Source organism: Sander vitreus, chromosome 21 (genome assembly GCF_031162955.1).
Source record: "Sander vitreus isolate 19-12246 chromosome 21, sanVit1, whole genome shotgun sequence".
In the NCBI taxonomy this organism is placed as follows: domain Eukaryota; kingdom Metazoa; phylum Chordata; class Actinopteri; order Perciformes; family Percidae; genus Sander; species Sander vitreus.
In genome coordinates, this window is record NC_135875.1 from 17,297,856 (window position 1) to 17,317,133 (window position 19,278).

At 41.5% G+C, this 19,278-nt stretch overlaps 1 protein-coding gene across 2 annotated transcripts; it reads right to left on the reverse strand.

Moving 5' to 3' along the window:
- Nucleotides 1-556: 556 nt before the first annotated feature.
- Nucleotides 557-19,219, reverse strand: tom1l2b (target of myb1 like 2 membrane trafficking protein b). Of its 2 annotated transcripts, XM_078278952.1 has the most exons (15): nt 19,110-19,219; nt 18,620-18,704; nt 17,855-17,933; nt 17,413-17,562; nt 16,215-16,349; nt 15,935-16,081; nt 14,623-14,739; nt 14,370-14,503; nt 13,734-13,785; nt 11,454-11,622; nt 10,704-10,830; nt 10,351-10,426; nt 8,936-8,995; nt 4,921-4,957; nt 557-4,820 (listed from the first exon to the last, which is right to left on the reverse strand). In XM_078278952.1, the coding sequence occupies exons 1-15, from the start codon at nt 19,159-19,161 to the stop codon at nt 4,672-4,674; spliced, it is 1,569 nt and encodes a 522-aa protein (XP_078135078.1). In that variant the 5' UTR covers nt 19,162-19,219; the 3' UTR covers nt 557-4,671. The 2 variants fall into 2 exon arrangements, with proteins under 2 accessions (XP_078135078.1, XP_078135079.1); XM_078278953.1 differs by lacking the exon at nt 8,936-8,995.
- Nucleotides 19,220-19,278: the final 59 nt, after the last annotated feature.

Genomic DNA, 19,278 nt, shown 5'->3' on the forward strand with positions numbered 1-19,278 from the left:
ACACACTTGAATATATTTTGCTCTAGCAATTTAAAGTGTGCATCCTAAAGAAATAGAATACATTTCTAAAAAGAAAAAAAACCTGAAAACATAAAAGCCATTTACCTCTTGAAGAGAAATCCAGCAGCTCTTCTGTGCAATATGATTTTAAAGAGATTATGAGGCACTTACTCATTTAAAAGCAGCACGTTGAGTCAAACAGGGATCCTGTGCGCTAGTGTATAGCAGCAGTCTACTGTCCCGACAGACACACCCCTTTCTTTTTGACCGGGAAAAACGCTCCAGTGACTGAGGCTGAATGCGAGGGGCCCATGTTGTGGGATGAGGCGATTCCAGACGACCAATGGGGAAGCCCCTGGTGTGGGGCCCACGGGCATCCACAGAGGGTTTACCTCAGGTCAGTTTTAGCTATTACCATCTGAAGGGGGAGCCAGACGAGGCATGGTATGCCAAGGAGAGGACAGCACAATTGCAGTGCAGCAAATAATTAGTTACATACTGAAAGAAACATAAGACCACAAAATAAAGACAAAAAAACCCACAAAGGACGAAGACACACTGCTAATGTTTTATTAGAGTTCATGCTTAAGTCAAACAACACAAAGAGAAATGGGAGATGAGAGGCAACTCAGGAAAGTAGCAGTCACACAACACAGCCTCCCTTATCAGCATCTCTTTTCATATCATCCAGAGACGTACAAAGAAACGTACTGTTCCTCTGCAGAACTGGTCTGATGACTGGTGGGTATGCTGAGATTCAGTTACAAATCACTGACAGAGCTCACACCGATATAAACCAAGTTGATCCTGGGTGGTATCAAACAGGATAGTAACATGTATTCTTTGAAACACACATTTGGAGGCTTCTTCTTTTTTTCTTCCTATATCAACTGTGATAAAACGGTCCTGCGTTACAGAACAGCTGACACTGACACACACACACAGAACACTAAAACAAGGAAACGGAAGGAGAAATTAGGTTTCCCTTTTCAAAATGTACAATATTGATGCTTTGTCAAAAGTGTCTAAAGTAAAGTTATTAAGTCTGTTTTGTCATGTGCTAGTCAGTCAGAGTGAAACTGTTAAAATATATATCTTTCATTAGATAAAATGAGAGAACTGGTGCGATTCTGTTTCAGCTGTGAATCAGTGATGGGCTGCCATTACTATATGTCCATATTTCTTCCTGTATGAACACATTCAACCAACAAGAATATCGACATAACCATGAAACATAAGATACATTAGCCATGTTATTAAAACGGAAAAATCTGAACTCCATTAACAAAAAACACTAAAACGCACACCATTATGACAATTTCTCATTCTGTCCCTTTAACATTTCCCATTTTTCTTTTGCACGATAAAATGATTTAAGATACTGATCTGGAGGCAAAAAAAATAATAGCGCTGAATCAAATTATTTCTACACCTCTGCTCAAATATGTCCTAACAGTTGTCATTAATTACATCTGGCTAAGTGTTAGCTGATTTACAGTACAGGTTGAAAAAGGTAATGCGCCTGTCAAAGTACACGCTTGTTTGGAGCTTGTCGTGATTGTGTAACATGTTGGTTCTATTATTGTCAAAGGAGTAAAATGTCTCATTTGTAGCGCTGTGTCTGCAGCCAGCTCATTTTCTGAAAACAAATGTCATGTTGAAAGGTCAGGCCTTTTAAGATGTCAGCGTGAAAAAAAAATTAAAAAGGAGGAAAACGCACAAATATTATGTGCAAACAGCTTTTGTAGTGCGATATTGAATTCTCATTACATCCCTGGATATCCAAGGGAGAGTTTGGATTATTTGAAGTGGGGTTGTATGGGGTGCTGCTAAGTCAGTGTATTAGCTGCAGTAGATGGCGATCGGCACGGAAGCAAAGAAATGTACTGCTGTGGACAGGGGAAGCAGCTCAATGTATTTAAGCCACCTTGGTGTTTTTAAAAGGGGTTAGTTTGGTTTCACCAAAGTCACACAGTAACACACACTAACTAGTCTATATCCATGACGTTCCACTTCCGGGGTTGCCATTCTAAATTCGGCCGGATTTCACTCCTTTCAGTCTGAGTTTTCTGTTGCACGAATAAAACAACTTTTGAACGTACACAAATGTTCCACCAAAACAAGTTCCTTCCCGAGGCTATTTTGCAGCACCACCGCGGCTTTTCCCGGTGCTTAGCGCCGCCCAAGACGATTGTGATTGGTTTAAAGAAATGCCATATAAACCAGAGCACGTTTTTCTCCCATCCCCGAATGCTGTGTGGACTAGCCAGACCCTCCTTCGCGGCGCTGTGGAGGAAGGTCTGGCAAAGATTGACTACACTAACCGAGAGAGAGCATAGATAACGGCTTCAGCTCCCTGTCAGAAAGGGGTGTCTGACAGCAAGGTAAAGAAGTTAAAATGTTCTAAATATAGCGTACACTTAAACTGATATTGATTTTTTATTTTTTTTAACGTGGCTAAAAAAACGTTGTGCTTCCGTGTCCTCCTGCCTGTTTCTCCAATCTGGTAGCGTGCCCACCGACATCTACTGTAGAAAAATACACTGACAATGGATAAGTACCTCATACAACCCCACTTCAAAATATCCCATCTACCCCTTTAAGATGGAAATCAAAGACAGGACCGGATTATGTATAGACGACCCAATTATCCAAGATTGTTCCTTGCACAATGTTGGTCCTCGAAACTTGATCTCAGAACAGAAATCATACAGCGCAATCTACTCAAAAAGGAGTTCAGACCTACAGTCAGTGAGTAAAAACTCACCAATGACAGCATGTGTGTCTCTTCAGCGACCAGCAAGACCAACTCTTGACTGGGATTCTGTTCAAAATAACACTCCCACTCAACCATTGCAAACTCAACCCGTGTAAATTCATGACACAAAGTATCGGTGTTCAGTAAAAAGATGATTACATGAAATCAGATCTAATAGAACAGAATATTCAAAGAACAGAATAATCAGAAAGCAGATGGAGTTAACTACCTGCATGAATTCAGACAGCAGCTTCAGGCGACTAAAATCTCTGCGAAATAATCTCAATAACAACTGCAACAAATGCATAATGCATATAAAGCATAATTTGTCAAGAGAGAAACCTAGAGGGTGAAAAGACACATTTGTTGGTGTGGTGCGCAACTATGCCTATCACAAAAAACTACATTCCCTTCTTCCTCTTCCTTTTAAAATTAGTGTTTGTAGATTATCAGATGTATACTAATTCCCTTTTCCTGTGAGACATCGGACCCCAGTGAGGTACATCCCTGACGTCGGAGCAGCTGGAAGATAAACCCTTCTCAAAAAAAAAAAAAAAAAGTCTACATTAAATTAACATCTCTTTCATACATCTGTAGCTTAAATATACACACGACTAATAAACTTGACATTTGTCATTTACAGATTTACAATTCAACTCGGGACTGACTTGCAAAAGGGACCGATACAAACACCAATACAATTTCCTCGGAGGTATGCTCATTGCTGCAGCCTGTAATGGGCATTTCCTGAATAAAAAAAACATAACGGTTCTGTTGGGGTTTCTTTAAATGTTAAAGTGCTCCTATTATGCTCATTTTCAGGTTCATAATTGTATTTAGAGGTCCTATCCGAATAGATTTACAGGGTTTAATAAAAAAAAATAAAAAAAACATTTTTGTGTACTGCACATTGCTGCAGCTCCTCTTTTCACCCTGTGTGTTGAGCTCTCTGTTTTAACTACAGAGTGAGGCATCACACTTTTACATCACTATTCCATCTTTGTTGGGAGTCGCACATGCGCAGTAGCTAGGTAAGGACTACTAGCCAGTCAGAAGCAGAGTATGAGGGCGTGCCACGCTAGCAGCTAGGCCAGCATTATAACCAAGGGGGTAAGCGTCTGTCAACAGCCTGTAGCTCCTCTAGCGCCATTTTGATGCTAACAAGCACTCGCCCGCCGTTAGCATTCCATTGAATGACATTCATTTTGACGTCACTTTGACAGCGAATAACTTTACATCTGAAGCGTTTAAAGACTCTAGGCGATATAGAGCTGTTTGGAGCAGTTTGTGAACAGTGTTTTCTCTGGAAGATGGTAAATCCCTTTGGGGTGGACTTTGGGATTTTTCACTTTGTAAACCTATAACGTGCACAAAAAAGATATATAACACAATAAAGGAAAGGAACAAAGCCAAAAAGCATAATACGAGCACTTTAAGACTTAAATGATCAGGTCTGGTGGTGTTAATGTATGATTTAAGGGCATTGGGTAAGAAATTGTTTTGTCCTTGCTGACAAGCACAGCAGAACTCTCTTTTATAAAACTCGCTTTTTTTTTAAGGATTAGCTGCAACATGACGCTCTGCTGTCCACAACAGGCGGAGGGAGATTCTTTACCCACACAGAAAGAACGGGGGGAGCAGGCTGCCTCATAGTCTCTGACACCATCGTCTGGTGGCTTATCAAGAAATAAAGCCATTCGTTTGGTGTTCCCTTTCTTGAGAGAAATGAACGGAGAGCATGAATAATTCCCTTCTTATAAGGAGAGCATGTACATATCTCTGTAGTATAACTGAATAGTGTTGAATCAGAGTGGAGGTGGATGTGTTTTAGTGTCAGGTCAGTCTTTTCTTGGGTGATGCTGCTCGGCTGGTCTGGTCTTAGGCTGGGGATCGGCGGTCGAAAGGTGGAAGGTCTACACGGCGAACAAAGCGTCCTCCGGCCTGGCTGGCTTCTTGCGGCTGGGGGTTCCCTGCGTTACGCCCGGCTCGCCACTGGGGGGCGACGGTAGGTTCGGGACCATCTCTGCAGCTTTGGCTCTCTCCTCGAGGAACTTGTCGAACTCTTGGAGCATCGGAAGTAAAACAAAAAGAAGGGGAAAGTGAATTTGAGGAGATGTGTTTAAAATGGAAAAAAAAGGAGGAGGAGATTTATGATGTCCTACCTTCACTTGTCACGCCTTCTTCACCTTCATCTCCTATCTGGTGAAAAAAGAAAGACAACAATGTCACACCTGGGAGTTGACTCTGCTAAAGCTAATCCACTGCAAACCACCGCAAACCCAGTTCTGATCCTGGTTTGTGCCCAAAACCACCACACACCCTGTACTGTATATACTAGGCATAGACCGATTATCGGCCCTGGCCGATTATCCCTTTTTTTGGCAGTTTATTAGATCTTATTATCTGTATCAGCGTTTTATTTGCCCGATAACCGATAAAGTTAATTAACTAAAGCAACACTGGGTAACTTTTCACTCTTTGGTTCCCCTACAGGTTGGAAGCGGAATTGTCCATTACATTACATTGTCCAGTTCATTCGAACTACAGATCTGCTACCCGATCTGGCAAACTTGCATAATGTAATGTAATGGACAATTCCACTTCCACCCTGTAGGGGGACCGAAGCGGGAAAAGTTACCTAGTGTTGCTTTAAAAAGTGCGCTATTCAGTCCCTCCAGAAAAACGTGATTATGCGATCTCATAATTCAATGCATAATCAGCCAAAGTCTGCATATTTATGCGGGGGCCACATTTTTTCAAATACGCTGCACTTTCGCCGCATAAATTGCCGATTTCCGCGCAAAATATGCGGGGCTTGCATGATTTCATAATCCCCGCATTTTCGTTGCAAAAAAAGTCACATATATCTTAGCAGCCATTTTCCCCTGTTGCCATGGGAACGTTATGAAGTGACGTAATTACGCGATGTGAACGTCATCGAAAAGCTGCCATGATGAAACCGCATCGCATTTTACCAGTCAGTCATTACCACTCACCCACAACTGTGCAAATCATTTATATTTCAACAGTTATAACGTACCCAAAATAGTTATAACGTACCTGTTTATAGAAAATACCATAAATACCAGAACTAGTTGTAACTAAAACAGCTGGATATTCCCACTCAATAATGCAACATTAGTCTCATAAATTTGAATAAAATGAGCATGAACTCTTGTAATGCTTCATCACTCATTCTGGACGACAAACACAATATTACACATGCCTTTTCTTCCCTTTTGTCACATTAAAATGTTTGATAAGCTTAGGCGAGACACACTTGTTGTTTAAAGGGATAGTTTGGATCTTTTGAAGTGGAGTCGTATAAGGAACTTATTAGGGCTGCACGATTATGGCCAAAATGATAATCACGATTATTTTGATCAATATTGAGATCACGATTAATTATCACGATTATTTGTTGATTTTAACCAAAACAAATTTTATTGTCACATAGGCTAATTATAACTGCTTTCACATCCATATTGTGCTACATTCCTGCCAATACATCCATATTCATACATTCCTCCTTTGTTGAAGGGTACTATGAAGGAGTATGCCATTTCAGCTGTTGTGCGACCGCTTTCCACACATGTGCATTTGCCGTGAAAAGGCAATGCAATTTTCTGTTCACGTTAATGGCGCATGTTAAAATATCTGGTAGATAAGATACCGGTATCTACCGGACGAAACAGCAACGTGGATTACGTTGCCACTTAAATGTCTGCGTTGTGCTCTGATGCTCCAAAACAGACGTTAGAGGCAACAGAAACATCGCTGCATGTCACGCTAGTAAACACTAATAACACGTTACACAACAGGTAACGTTAGCCTACCATTAGCTACAGTAGTAATTGGATTAAACACGGCTAAAATGCTGACAGCTAAACGGTGTAGTGTGACTGTATTTCACTGTAGAGGATTCCAACAGCGGGATGTACAACAGTCTGCTGCTAAAGCTATGAGCTAAAAGACTCAAACTAGCACTGGTCACTGCTACACAGACGGGACAAAATGTTGCGTTTATTGATAAACTGGTAAACCTCGTGACGACTTATGACCGACTGCTCTCTGTTGTGGAATTTTCCTCACGTTACTCTGTCCTCTGTGACTGTCTACATCTAGAAACTACAGTAAGCTGTGCGGTGCAGTGAACAACTGATTGGCTCATGGAGGCACGTGATCAGACAGTGGTTTACAGAGCTTTGGGGAAGAAACAAAAAAAAATTGATACTGAGCGTTCTATGAACGGAATGACGCATTTTAAATATCGCTCGATCACGTGAATTTGATCGTGGGAAGCCAAAATCGTGATCGTGATTAAAATTTGATTAATTGTGCAGCCCTAGAACTTATCCACAGTCAGTTTATAACCTGCAGTAGATGGCCCCAGTTTAGAGAAACAGGCAGAAATACCAGCACAGAAGCTAAGCAATGGACTGTACAACGTATTTTAGCCATCTAAGAAAAAGAAAATCAGTTTAAGTGTTCTATATTTAGAATATTTTCATCGATTTACCTTGCCTTGAAACAGCCCTTTACGACGGGGAACTGAAGCCGTTATATTGCTCTCTTTAAAGCCACCAGACTGCTTTGACAAAAAAAGTAATTTTACCTCGCAAAACAAAGAAGTTGCTGGTCTACTGCTGCCTCGATCGGTTAGTTTGTTTGTTTTGCTAGTTCCTAACCCTTTTAAAAACACCTAGGTCACACAATAACACACACTAACTAACTGATCAAGGCAGCAGTAGACAAGCAACTCCCATGTTCTGCAAGGTAAAATTACTGTTTATGACAAAGAAGTCTGGTGGCTTTGAAAAGAGCATAGATAACGGCTTCAGTTCCTATCGGAAAAGGGCTATCTGCTGACAGCAGATTTATATATATTCTAAATATAGTGTACACTTTAACTGATTATTTTAGGGTGTTTCTTTTTCCTTTTCTTTTTTTTTATTCATGTGGCTAAAATATGTTTTTGCTGCTGCCCCCGTCCAGAGCAGTACATTGCTTAGCTTCTGGGACTCCTGTCTGCTTTTCCAAACTGGGGCGTGCCGATTGCACTCTACTGTAATACACTGAATGGATAAGTACCTCATACAACCTTACTTCAAAAACATCCAAACTATCCCTCAAGGCTCTGACGCACCAACCCGATTATCGGCCGTCGAACAGTCTGGCGAGGTCGGTGACTCCAGTGTGTTCCGGCATTCATTTTGGCCGATTTGACTTGTTAAATCTTGACTAGCGAATCAGTGCTTCTTCCACAAGAAGAAACCAGAGAGCTGACAACGCCAGTATCTTCTTATACTAGCCACCGTGTTTTCTTCCGTTCAGCGAGTAATGACAACGACGACCCTTCTTGACTACTATCAACACTCTCTGATGAAAACAATGACTGACGACAGCGTGCTCTGTGTTAACTAGGTCTAGAGAGATGTTCCGTCATTTCCAGTTTTCATTTTTTGGGCGACAATACAGATTAGCGCCGCCTGCTGTTATGGCGACGTATTACGTCTCGCGCACGCGCAGAACGTACGCTCAAGTCGGCGTTGCTTCGGTGTGTTCCGAGGCACTTTTTTGAGAGACAGGAACCGATTGATCAGTCCAACTGCCTTTTCTGCCGACGGTCGGCCGTCGGGCTGGTGTGTCAGGGCCTTTAAAGATGAAGTTAAGTTGAGGCAACAAAATTAATTTGATCAAATGTGCAGCTACAACTCAAAATCTAACGCAATAGAAGAAGCTTTATCGCTGGTTTTCAGAGCTGAAGCCAGACGGATACATACTTTTTATTCATAACTCAGAATGCCCACTGCAATGTTTAAATGCCAGACTACAACCTGATTATAGACACTAGACAGTGTGTCCATTGGTGGAGGCAAAGCTTTGTCTCACAATGTATGCAGCAACCCATATCTGCATTCAAAACCTCGTGCTCATTTTACACAATTTAGTCCAGTCAGTTTGTCCCCACAACACACCGTTAGTAACTGAAAGTAAACTAGGATATTAATGTGTGATTGGTCAAAAAGTGAGGAAATGTAATGTAAGAGAAATGTGTTACTTTCTGGTTTTACAAAGACTTTAAAAATGAGAGAAGGGGATATAACAAAGTGAAAAAAGGAAAGAGAAAGGGAGAGAAGACTGCAGGCAGAAATAAAAAAATTATGATGGGCTCACCACATCAGTACACAGCCACTCCTCTATGTCATCCATGACAGAGGACTGGCCTCCGACACCCTACGGAGCAGCATCAAGACCAGGGGGAGGGGGGGGCGGGGGCATCAATGCCATAACAGAAAAAAAAATAAAAAATCCCAACAACAGAAAATATGACTTAAATGAACTTGTGTTAAGTGTTAACTCAAATGCAACTTATTTGCTAAAGGAAAAAAAAATAAAGAAATGGAATGAAGATCAGTGTTTGTGAACGGCGTGGCAGTGATAATAGTGACAAGGAGTCACGTCGATATGAGAGAGAGAATCAACTTTTACACTTACACACACAAAAGAAAGCGCACATCATACAAGCCAGTTAAGATGGGGATGCAGTGTAAAGCTAGTGAAGTTGAATATAGCGAGCGACGGCATATCTGACAGCACGACAGGTCGCTTCAGCCAGTAAATACAAACTTTATCATTTCAATTTGACCATTTTACACAGTCAGCAACCCACAGAGCACATGAAACAAACTGATTAGTAGGGGTGGGGGGGGAAAAAAATCGATACAGCATAGTATCGCGGTATTTTCTGTAGCAATACGGTATCGATAGATAGACACCAAGAATCGATCTATTATCATATGTGTGTTGGTCAGTCTGTCTGCTTGACAATCCCATTTTGCAGCAATAAAATTGAAGTGAGACGAACAAACAGAGACATGTATCTATTTAGATAAAACAGATGTTTTGGGGACATCATTTCAAATTGGGAAAAATGTTAAGGTAATAAATTGCAATGTATCACAGAATATTGCAATGTGTTTAAAATCGCAATAATATCGTACCGTGATATGAGCATCGTGATGATATCGTGTTGTGAGGCCTCTGGTGATTCCCACCCTCCTACTGATTAGCAACATTTGACTGCTGTTTATTCCCTTTACTGCTCGACAGTTCAGTCGCGTTAGCAGGGAATAGACAAAGCTGCACACACTTACAACTGACAAGACAAAACCTATGGCAGTCTTGTTAGTAATGCATGGAAAACAACAGCTGAGAGGGGGTAGGACTTAAAAATTGAAATGCACTGGAAGCTAGCTGAGAGCCACACAGACAAATAACACAGCTGAAAAGGTAGCCTGAATATTAAAGATATTGCTGTTAAAACTGCAGGTTCGGTTAGAAACACAAATGGACAAAACCTAAAATCTCCAAGACAAGTTTCAAGCTTGTTTTCTCAATATGATAACTAACTGAGCAATTAGCGATCAGTAGCATCCAGCAGCGCACGTTAAAGCATAATGCGAAAATGTCTGGTACAGCTGCATGGCGCACATACAAACACACACTCCAAATGTTCTTTGAGTGGTTACGAAAACACAGACTGAAAATCATAGCCCACACTGGACATTAAGGTTGTCTCGGAGACTCACCGCTCCTGCAGTCGGCTGTTGGACATCCAGAGTGGGAGGAAGGTTGTCAGAGGCGTTGCTGTCTGCTGCTGTAGTGCTGAGACAAAGAGGTAAAGATGGGCTTTTAGAATCCTGTTTTGCAGCATTTTTTCGTAATGGAAAATACTGACTAGAGCTGAATACAATCAGTCCATTCAATGGTTGACAGAAAATTTATCTGCAATAATTTTGATAATCAATTATTTACATTCTCAAAATGACTGCGGGGATCTAATACAAACAAACTCAATTTACACTCTGCATGTAAAAACAGACCAAACTGTAAATTCAGATGCGTGAAATAAGAATGTTGAGTAAAATCACTGTGTCCTTACATCTTGCTTGGTTCAGGCAGAGTTCCAGTCCTGGTCTGAGCAAACACATCGAAGTCATCCTGACCAGATGAAGGCTTACAGCTGGACAGAGAGCTCAAGGTGCTGCTCACACTGTCAGCGCCCATGTCTGGAGGGAAGAAATACACTTGATTGTCTACAGCATAAAAGCAGAATTCCACTGATGTTTGTTCATTTGCTTTTTTCTGTTAAGTTTGTTTAGTTACCTCATGCTATGAAAACAGAATGTAACATTATGATTGACAGCTGTGATTGACACGCGATTGGTCGATCAGGTGTATGGGCGGGACCTCTGAGGTTTAGCTCCATAGTTAACACAGTCATGAGAGCGGTATCAATCTTCACATTCCAACTCACAGTACAAAAGGTGATACGCTGTACTTCCAGTCACATAAGTGATTGTCCTCTAAACTGTCTTGTTTTTAGCTGCATGCGTTGTTCCAAAACACATCTAGCATAAGGAGACTCAGTTTGGTTGTATTAATACATAGCTAACTAGCCAGCAGGCGAATTAAGCAAAAGCTCCTCATGTTGGTGTCTTGCATATGTTCAGAAACATAACCAGCTCTTCACAGCTTTTGGCAATACAACATATACATGTAATTTAAGTACTTTTAGCCAATAATAATTGTTGACAGTTGCAATATGTTCTTCTGTGTATCAGAAGAAGAACAGCATTGTGGTTATCTCAGAGCGAGCGCTTGGCTAGTGTTGGAGGTAGGGTGTGCGTACCAAGGCCAGCCAGGCGGGAGGCCAAGGTGGCCGGGGAGGAGGGTCTTCCTGCTGGGGCCGTGATGGTCGGAGGCAAGCTGGTCGGGGGTGCGTTCGGCATGTTGCTGACCACGGCTGGGGAGCCTGGGCCCAGGTCTATGAGGTTGTCCTCTGTAGCCTCACTCAGGACCTGGTGAAAAAAGAACTGATGTGTGAGACACACACACACACACACACACACACACACACACACATACACATACACACACACACACACACACACACACACTACTGCTCTTGTTTAATGTAGAAGCTGAGCTGAGATTTAGGGTTTCTGGCTCATGAGCAGGGAAAACAAATCCTTTAGTGGAAAGCTAAAGAAAGGCAGGGATATACAGTAGTTCCTTGACTGTGTCTGGAAAAAAAAATGAAAGACAAAAACAAAAATAATTGTGGTAAAAAAAACAAAGGGCGGGGTGCATGATACAAATAAGTACAATCTTGGAAAACATGTTGGTTAGCTTCAAGAGAGCATAAAAATGTAGAAGGAAATTAAGTAACTTTTCTAAAAAACTGTTTAAGGGGGTCCGAAGAATATTGCTCTACATTAGAGACATGTATAAGTCTAAGTGGTGTCTACCAATTCGTGATAATGTTGTTATTAACTATAGAAGTGCTGGTATCCAAGGACAAAACTATCCCCTTAAGAAGGTAGAAATGAAGAGGGAAGATTGAATCTTTGGGCTCTGGGAGGAGTTAATATACCAAGACCATTTTGCAAAACCCAAACCCTGTCTGTTTGAGACAGTGCAAACACAACGTGACAGTGATTCTAGGGACACATTTTCATTGTTGCAATCTTAAAGCTAAAGTGTCACTGTCAGTCTACCTTGGTTCAGCATATCATTGGCTGTATTTATGGGGGGCTGCATAGTCAAAACATGCCATATGGGGGTGACAGACACTGGTGGAGGCAGGGCCCATATTATTTAGCCATGTTTCAACAGTTGCTGTGGGGTGACGCTGGTCATCGAGGGAGGTTGACAATATTTTCATACTTGCCTGTCTCAGCTAGCCACAGAAACAGGAAAACAGAAAAGAACAGAAAGGAAGAGACAGTGAATACCATTAACATGGCTGTGCAGGGACACAATGTAATGGTATGACAACTACGGAAGATATAGCATGCCTGATTAACTGGAAACCCTATGGAGAGGTAAGTATGTTCCAGCAGATTCATCAGATTCCTGGCAATGTTTTTGGTCCATGTAGATTTTGGTGTATAACATAAAGGAAATATGAATCATGAGATGGAAACAACAGGAAACTGACAAAAGGCATGAAGCAACAAAGACCTCTACTGTAAGCAGCTGCAGGCGTGTGATGTAGAGTACATGGACCTGTAGCGGGAACCACAGTAAACTAATGTGTTGCTTCATAGAATGAGCCCTCTATCTAGATTTAGACATGTTTAGCTCTTTGTTTTTTGGCAGATAGGTTTGAAACACTGAAAAGCAGGAATGTACAGCTTTGACGAAGCACGACGGATGGAAGTTAATCAGTAAACGGTGAGGCTCATATGTTCGATAAAAGATAAAAACAGGCATACAGAAGTAGGATAAAACAGACTTCTACATGATGCTGAAACTATTATTATTTTTCTTTTTTTTTTAACCATGCAGTCAGGTCTTTTGGCTGATGAATCCTAAAGAACCCTTTTGGCATACACGACTGCTCCAAAGCTGTGACTGGACTGTTGGTTCTATTTCATTCTGGCACGGCCAACACAAGTGGATCTTTAAATTCAAATCGGCTCGATTCCAGTACTAACCCAAAATGCAATGATTTTGCTTTGACTGCTGTATTCACACACAGTCAATGTTTCCCTCTACTGGACAGGACTTAAATGCACCAGGCCTGCTCTGACTGCATTGTAGAAAACCAATGGAAGACAGAATATTAAAAATGAATAATAAAAATGTAAATAAATGACATTTGCTTTGCATTTTATAACGAAAGTAAAAGTCTTTGTGTGGTTTCCATTTAATTAGGCATGTACATCTGGTAAGTCATGTCAAGTCGTGAAAGACATTGTACAGTAAAGCCTGTCTGGCAACGTAACATGCCAGTCCACATTACTGACACTGAAAGGTGCCGACCAGATCAGAGGGTGAGACAACATGAGCAGAAAATAAACACCATGACATGGCAGAACTAGCTCAGAAGATTCAGACAGGTAATCCAGGAGTGTGATGCAAACATTGGATGTTCAACCACCTGAGTTACTAACTGCTGACTCACCCCATTGTTGACACTCTGAGCTGAGGATCTCCCGGACCTAAACCTCTCATACCTGAGGCAACGAAAGGACAACGTAAAAGAAATGACAAAGAAACTCTCTCAAAGTTAATTTAAAGAGCCCCTATTACACTCCTTTTCAGCCTCATATCTGTACTCTTGGGGTCTACTAGAATAGGTTTACATGCTTTGATGTTCAAAACACATTATGTTTCTCATACTGCCTATTGCTGCAGCTTCTTTGCCTGAAACGCTCGGTCTGAGCTCTTAGCCCACCTTCCCGAAAAGCCCAGTCTGCTCTGATTGGTCAGCTGGCCCACCCTGTTGTCATTAGTCAACCAAAATCGAACAAGCCACTGGGCGGGCTGTGCTTGCTCAGGCAGCACCTACAGGCAGCGCATATAAAAAACCTGGGTGGCTTTCTCAATCAATGACATCACAAATTGAGGAATTTCAAACAGGAACGTGGGTGAGGCGTTTCAAGCAGTTGAGGAAAAAGTGCTGTCTGTGGTAGAGAAAGCTCTACTTGCAGTGAAATGTGTTTTTTTTTTTGTACCTTTATACATATATTACATACACAAAAAACTATATAACACACTAAAAGAAAGCTTGTGCCTGCATTTCTCTGTGTGTTCTAACCTTTCGTAGCGTAGGAAAATGTTATTGAGGTCATCGTTGACATGCAGCAGCTCCTCAGTCACTGCCTCGTTGGAAACACAGGAGATGAGCTCCATTATCCTCTGCTGCATGGCTCTACAAGTCCTGTTCAGCTCCTAAACACACATGCAGACGCGCAAAAGAAAGCTAGCAGTACTGTTGAGCCACAAATTATTGTAATTGGCCTCGTTGTCAAAGAATTAAAATATTTTGGCAACACAAACTCTCTTCTTGCCTGTAGTAACTCAAAGTCTGAAGCATCCTCCTGTCCCGGGACCATCTCAGTCAACATCTCTGACATCACCTTGGTGTTTCCACGAACTACGTCCAACTCACTGCGCAGCCGGCTAATCTGGTTGTCACAGAGGTAAATTCATCCACAGTTAGTCTATTATTATACAAACTAATCAGTAAAAAATATACTTGCAACCGACAGTATTGCTTAGGGCAGTGAATCCTAACCAGGGGTACATGGAAAGCTCAACTCAAGAATTTCTACTCAACTAAAAATAAAAATTGTGATTTGATTAAAAGGACAATAAAAGCCAAAAGGGATTACAAACCTTTGGTAATAACACATAAGTTACCCATCAACCTGAGTCAGTTAATACATACACACAACACCACCATGCATCATGAATAAACAGTTATTAATTAAGAATATTCAGCTAAAAGTAATGTATAAACAGTTTGAATAGTTAGCCATTACAATGGATAAACAGCGAAAATAGTCAGCAAAAAGTAATACATAAACAGTTGAAATTGTTAGCTAAAATAATGTCTAACAGTTCAGTTGTATGTAGTTCAGTCAACTAAAAGTAGTGTATAAACAGTTAGAATAGTTAGCTAAAATAATGAATAAACAGCTGTTGGAACGTCCAGTTTCTGCCACTCCACTAATGGCATTAGTGGTAATAACTTACCAAAACACCAAAAACTAAAGTGCTCATATTATCCTCATTTTAAGGTTCATAATTGTATTTAGAGGTTGTACCAGAAAAGGTTTACACAGTTTAATTTTCAAAAAAAACACGATACTTTTGTTGTGCTGCACATTGCTGCAGCTCCTCTTTTCACCCTGTGTGTTGAGCTCTCTGTTTTAGCTACAGAGTGAGGCATTTCACTTCTATTCCATCTTTGTTGGGAGTCGCACATGCGCCATAGATAGGTAAGGACTACTAGCCAGTCAGAAGCAGAGTATGAGGGCGTGCCACGCTAGCAGCTAGGCCAGCATTATAACGTGCGTTACAAAGTGACGCACGTTCGTCACGGAAGTAAAGGCTGGAGCTTAATATGAGCACTTTAACACTGACAAAAAAGATATGGATTAGGAAAACATTGGCTTAGGGGATTGTCACACCAAGAATGTTTGCAGCAGTGTATTCATACTCTGAAGTGTTAATCATTTTCTTTGGTCTGTTTGGACAGATGCAGATGTAAATACGCCTGTGCTCTTGTGAGGGAACTGCTGGGTGCTACGGGGTTTGTACAATACATATCTGAACCAACGGTTCAGTTTCAGTGTGTTTATGGGAGTAACATTATACCTGTTCAGGTGTAGGATTGATGGCTCCAGAGGCGAGGGTGTTGGGGACCTGAGGGGCGATATAGGCTGGTGGGACAACATGTGGTGCAGGCTGAGGAATGGTGCTCAACTTATGTAGGGCGGAGTCGCCCTCTGGAGCTGACGGCAACTAAAAGCAACAGATAAAGAGAATATACACAACAGTATGTGGAAAAAATATCTGGCAAGATAATCACACTCTGCTTGGTCTTTGTACAGAAACTTGTGTACACATTTAAGCTGCTTCATATGATGCCTCCTACCCGCTGAGGTGTGTTTATAGGTGACAGGGTCTCCAGGTCTGATGTGGGGAACTCAATGCCTTTCCTCTTTAGCTCCTCGTAGACTTGGACCACACCTGTAAGGTCTGGACTGCTCCTGAACGCATCAGCCCATGCCTGGGGAAGACAGAGCAAGAAAAGAATTAAATAGGAAAGGGAAGGAGAGACTGAACGGACATAACAAAACATGGGTAAAAGGAGGGCTGACACAGCAAACAAAGCAAGTGATGTCAGAATAGTAAAAGAGGCCGGTTCTCTGATCATTTCGGTTTGTCTGCCTTGAATACATTGTCAGCAAACCACAAAGCATTTGACTTTTCACTCTCACAAGTGGGAAGGTTAAAAGCTAAACTGGGCCATTACAACAGCTCAAACACATGACACACTTGTAAAAACAAAAACAAGTCCACAAAGACTTAGACAAGTTAGACTTTGGCTCAAGTATGTCTAAAAATGACATAAATCCGATTGCAAAACCAATACTCTGACTGAGGCTGTTAAGAGTTTGCCTGGAATATATAAACTTAGACTTACTTACTTTAAACTGAAATGGTATAAGGACTAAAAACTGTGCACACATGCAAACATTAACTCCTGAGAGATGAGACTGGTTAGGGAGCTGCATAACCCAGTGCTGTTCGATACATTTCCCCAGCTGACCCTCCTAATGATGAGACAAACAAGAACCAATTAGATTCGGCCCCTCTCCCTCACGGCTAGTCCCCCCTCCCCCCCCCCCCTCTCCTGGATCCATGCTGTAAGCTGTAGTCTCATTGTTTTCCCTGACGGAAACAAGAGCAGCCCACATGAGCCTAGAGCAGCATTACCCGAGCTGTGACAGGTAACTAGAGCTGCTCCTTGCTGCAGGCCCTGCAGACACTGTACTTTGCCTGAGGCTCTGCCTGGGGATGAAAGGACCTTTTGGACGGTTACACACCCACACATACTTTGCTTAACGCCTACACTGCAAACCCCCAACTTCAGCTCTCACTAACTGACTCAATCACAAACACCAGCTTTCACTCACATTGATGTACAGCATTAAAAAAATGTGAAGACTCAATACCGGTCATGGGAATAACCTTTTAAGCTTTATGTCATGCACCGACTATGCTAATGTGATACACAACACAAGGCAATGAACCATCACCGGGCGAAAGCTATTTTCTTGTCATCTTACCTGAATCAGGGCGAGTACTTTATCTTGAACGATTGTGGGCGGGTTGTTTTTAGGGGAGATGATTTTAACTAGCACACCATCAACAAAGTCCCTGCTAGTGACCAAAGCGTGAAAACGATGGCCGCAGTTCTTCACACCCGTCTCCAAGACCTGATGGATGCAGAGAAGAAATTGCTGTGTGAATCAAATTCTGTTATAGGCATGTTAAGAGTTTGGCAACTCAGACATAGAATGTACATGATACTTTGGATTGCAAATCCTCTGTGATTGCAAATTCTACATACTGTAATTTTACATTATGCGAGAGAAGGGTCACAGTAAGACTATTTCACTAGTGACTTATTCCTCCGATTATGACATGAATAATGTTAATACTTTGAGTGTGAATAAATACTGTGTAAATAATGTGCAGCTGCCCTCCTCTTGCCCATTTTTAACTCACCGTTAAAGTCAACATCACCTCCCTATAGTTCCTGTTGCCATTCAGCCTCTTCTTCACTGCTCTAATGGCATCCTTTGGCCTACACACACACACACACACACACACACACACACACACACACACACACAAGCTTTTAAATTGATTGGTAAATCATTCCAAGCAGAACAAGCACAATTACCAATAACTTAATGGCCGAGGGCTTTTAAGGGACATTTTATAAATGGAACTGACAGGATGATGGACACAACTGAAGCTTAATACCAGGAACAAGCGCATGCAAATGATTCTTTGACTTTTCACAATCATTACATTGACAACGTGGTTGTTTAACTCTAAGGTAGCCTCACAGCAGTTTGCATATAACATCCACTTACATTCCCCAGAGAGAAGAAAAAAAAAGGCAGATCTCTTTTTAAAGGCCGCAGATGTACAGTACGCTGCACTAAGCTGGTCTCACCAAAGGCAGTTTACAACCCACTAATCAAACCAGACCTGGACACCACACACACGAGCTTAAAACACACAGTCCAAGGTAAATGGAGGAATGAGATAAGCAATAAGGCCTGGCATAAATACACCTTGGACAGGCAGAGCTAGGCTTCTTCTCTTAGTATGGCACAGATAAATAGAGAAAAGGGCTGACTTTAGTTTATCTTGCTGCAGCAATGCAGTATGTAAATAGCACAGGAACTAGGAAGACAGAATTAAGCTAGTGCATATGTGAGAGTTAATCAATAACGGACATGGAAATTCATTAGTACTTACCCATCCTCTGTTTCATTGATGATGTCACATATTTCCATGTTAAGGGTCCAGTCTTCATTTTGCAGAGAGCCATCGGTGGCTCTCTCTGAAAGGACACAAGTCATTAGTTAAGAAATTGACATATAAAGACGTCTCAGTAAAACAATTATAAGACGGGGACTAATGGCTAGCTCACTGATAGCTAACTTAGCTATTAGTCATCGTTTAAGATATAAGTAATTGTACTCGTTAATGTTTTAGCACTGACCTAATAATTGCCAACGACACAAAACAGACATTAAGTTTGTTAACGATATTGCTAGCACAACGATAACAGATGTTACCGTAACTACTAGTTAGCTAGGCGGCTAACGGTCCAGAGAACTCATTCAGGGACTTTAGCATGCTAAAGGTAGCAAGCCCGTAAATGACTATCGCACAACATAGATACATCCCCAGGATTTACATTTATTTTAACGCAGTGTCACTTCCTAAACATCTGGTTACATACCAATGCAATGCCCCACAGGGGTACTGTAAGGATTTCCCAAAAGGAACTCCATCTTGCTCGACAACAAACAACTCAGTCCATGGGATGATGGTGATTACACATGAGGAAACGTCCATAAAGTTCCGCCCACAGAGCAACGTAATTGGCCAAGAAATCCTGACCTTTGATT

What these genes read in the sequence shown, in the direction of transcription:
- tom1l2b (XM_078278952.1), bottom strand. Translation starts at nt 19,161, where the DNA reads ATGGAGTTCCTTTTGGGAAATCCTTACAGTACCCCTGTGGGGCATTGC. An exon ending in CAGACTTTGAGTTACTACAG is followed by an intron (nt 14,504 to 14,622) that starts GCAAGAAGAGAG and finishes ATGTGTGTTTAG; the next exon opens with GAGCTGAACAGGACTTGTAG. An exon ending in CTGCCTGAACCAAGCAAGAT is followed by an intron (nt 10,427 to 10,703) that starts GTAAGGACACAG and finishes TCTTTGTCTCAG; the next exon opens with CACTACAGCAGCAGACAGCA.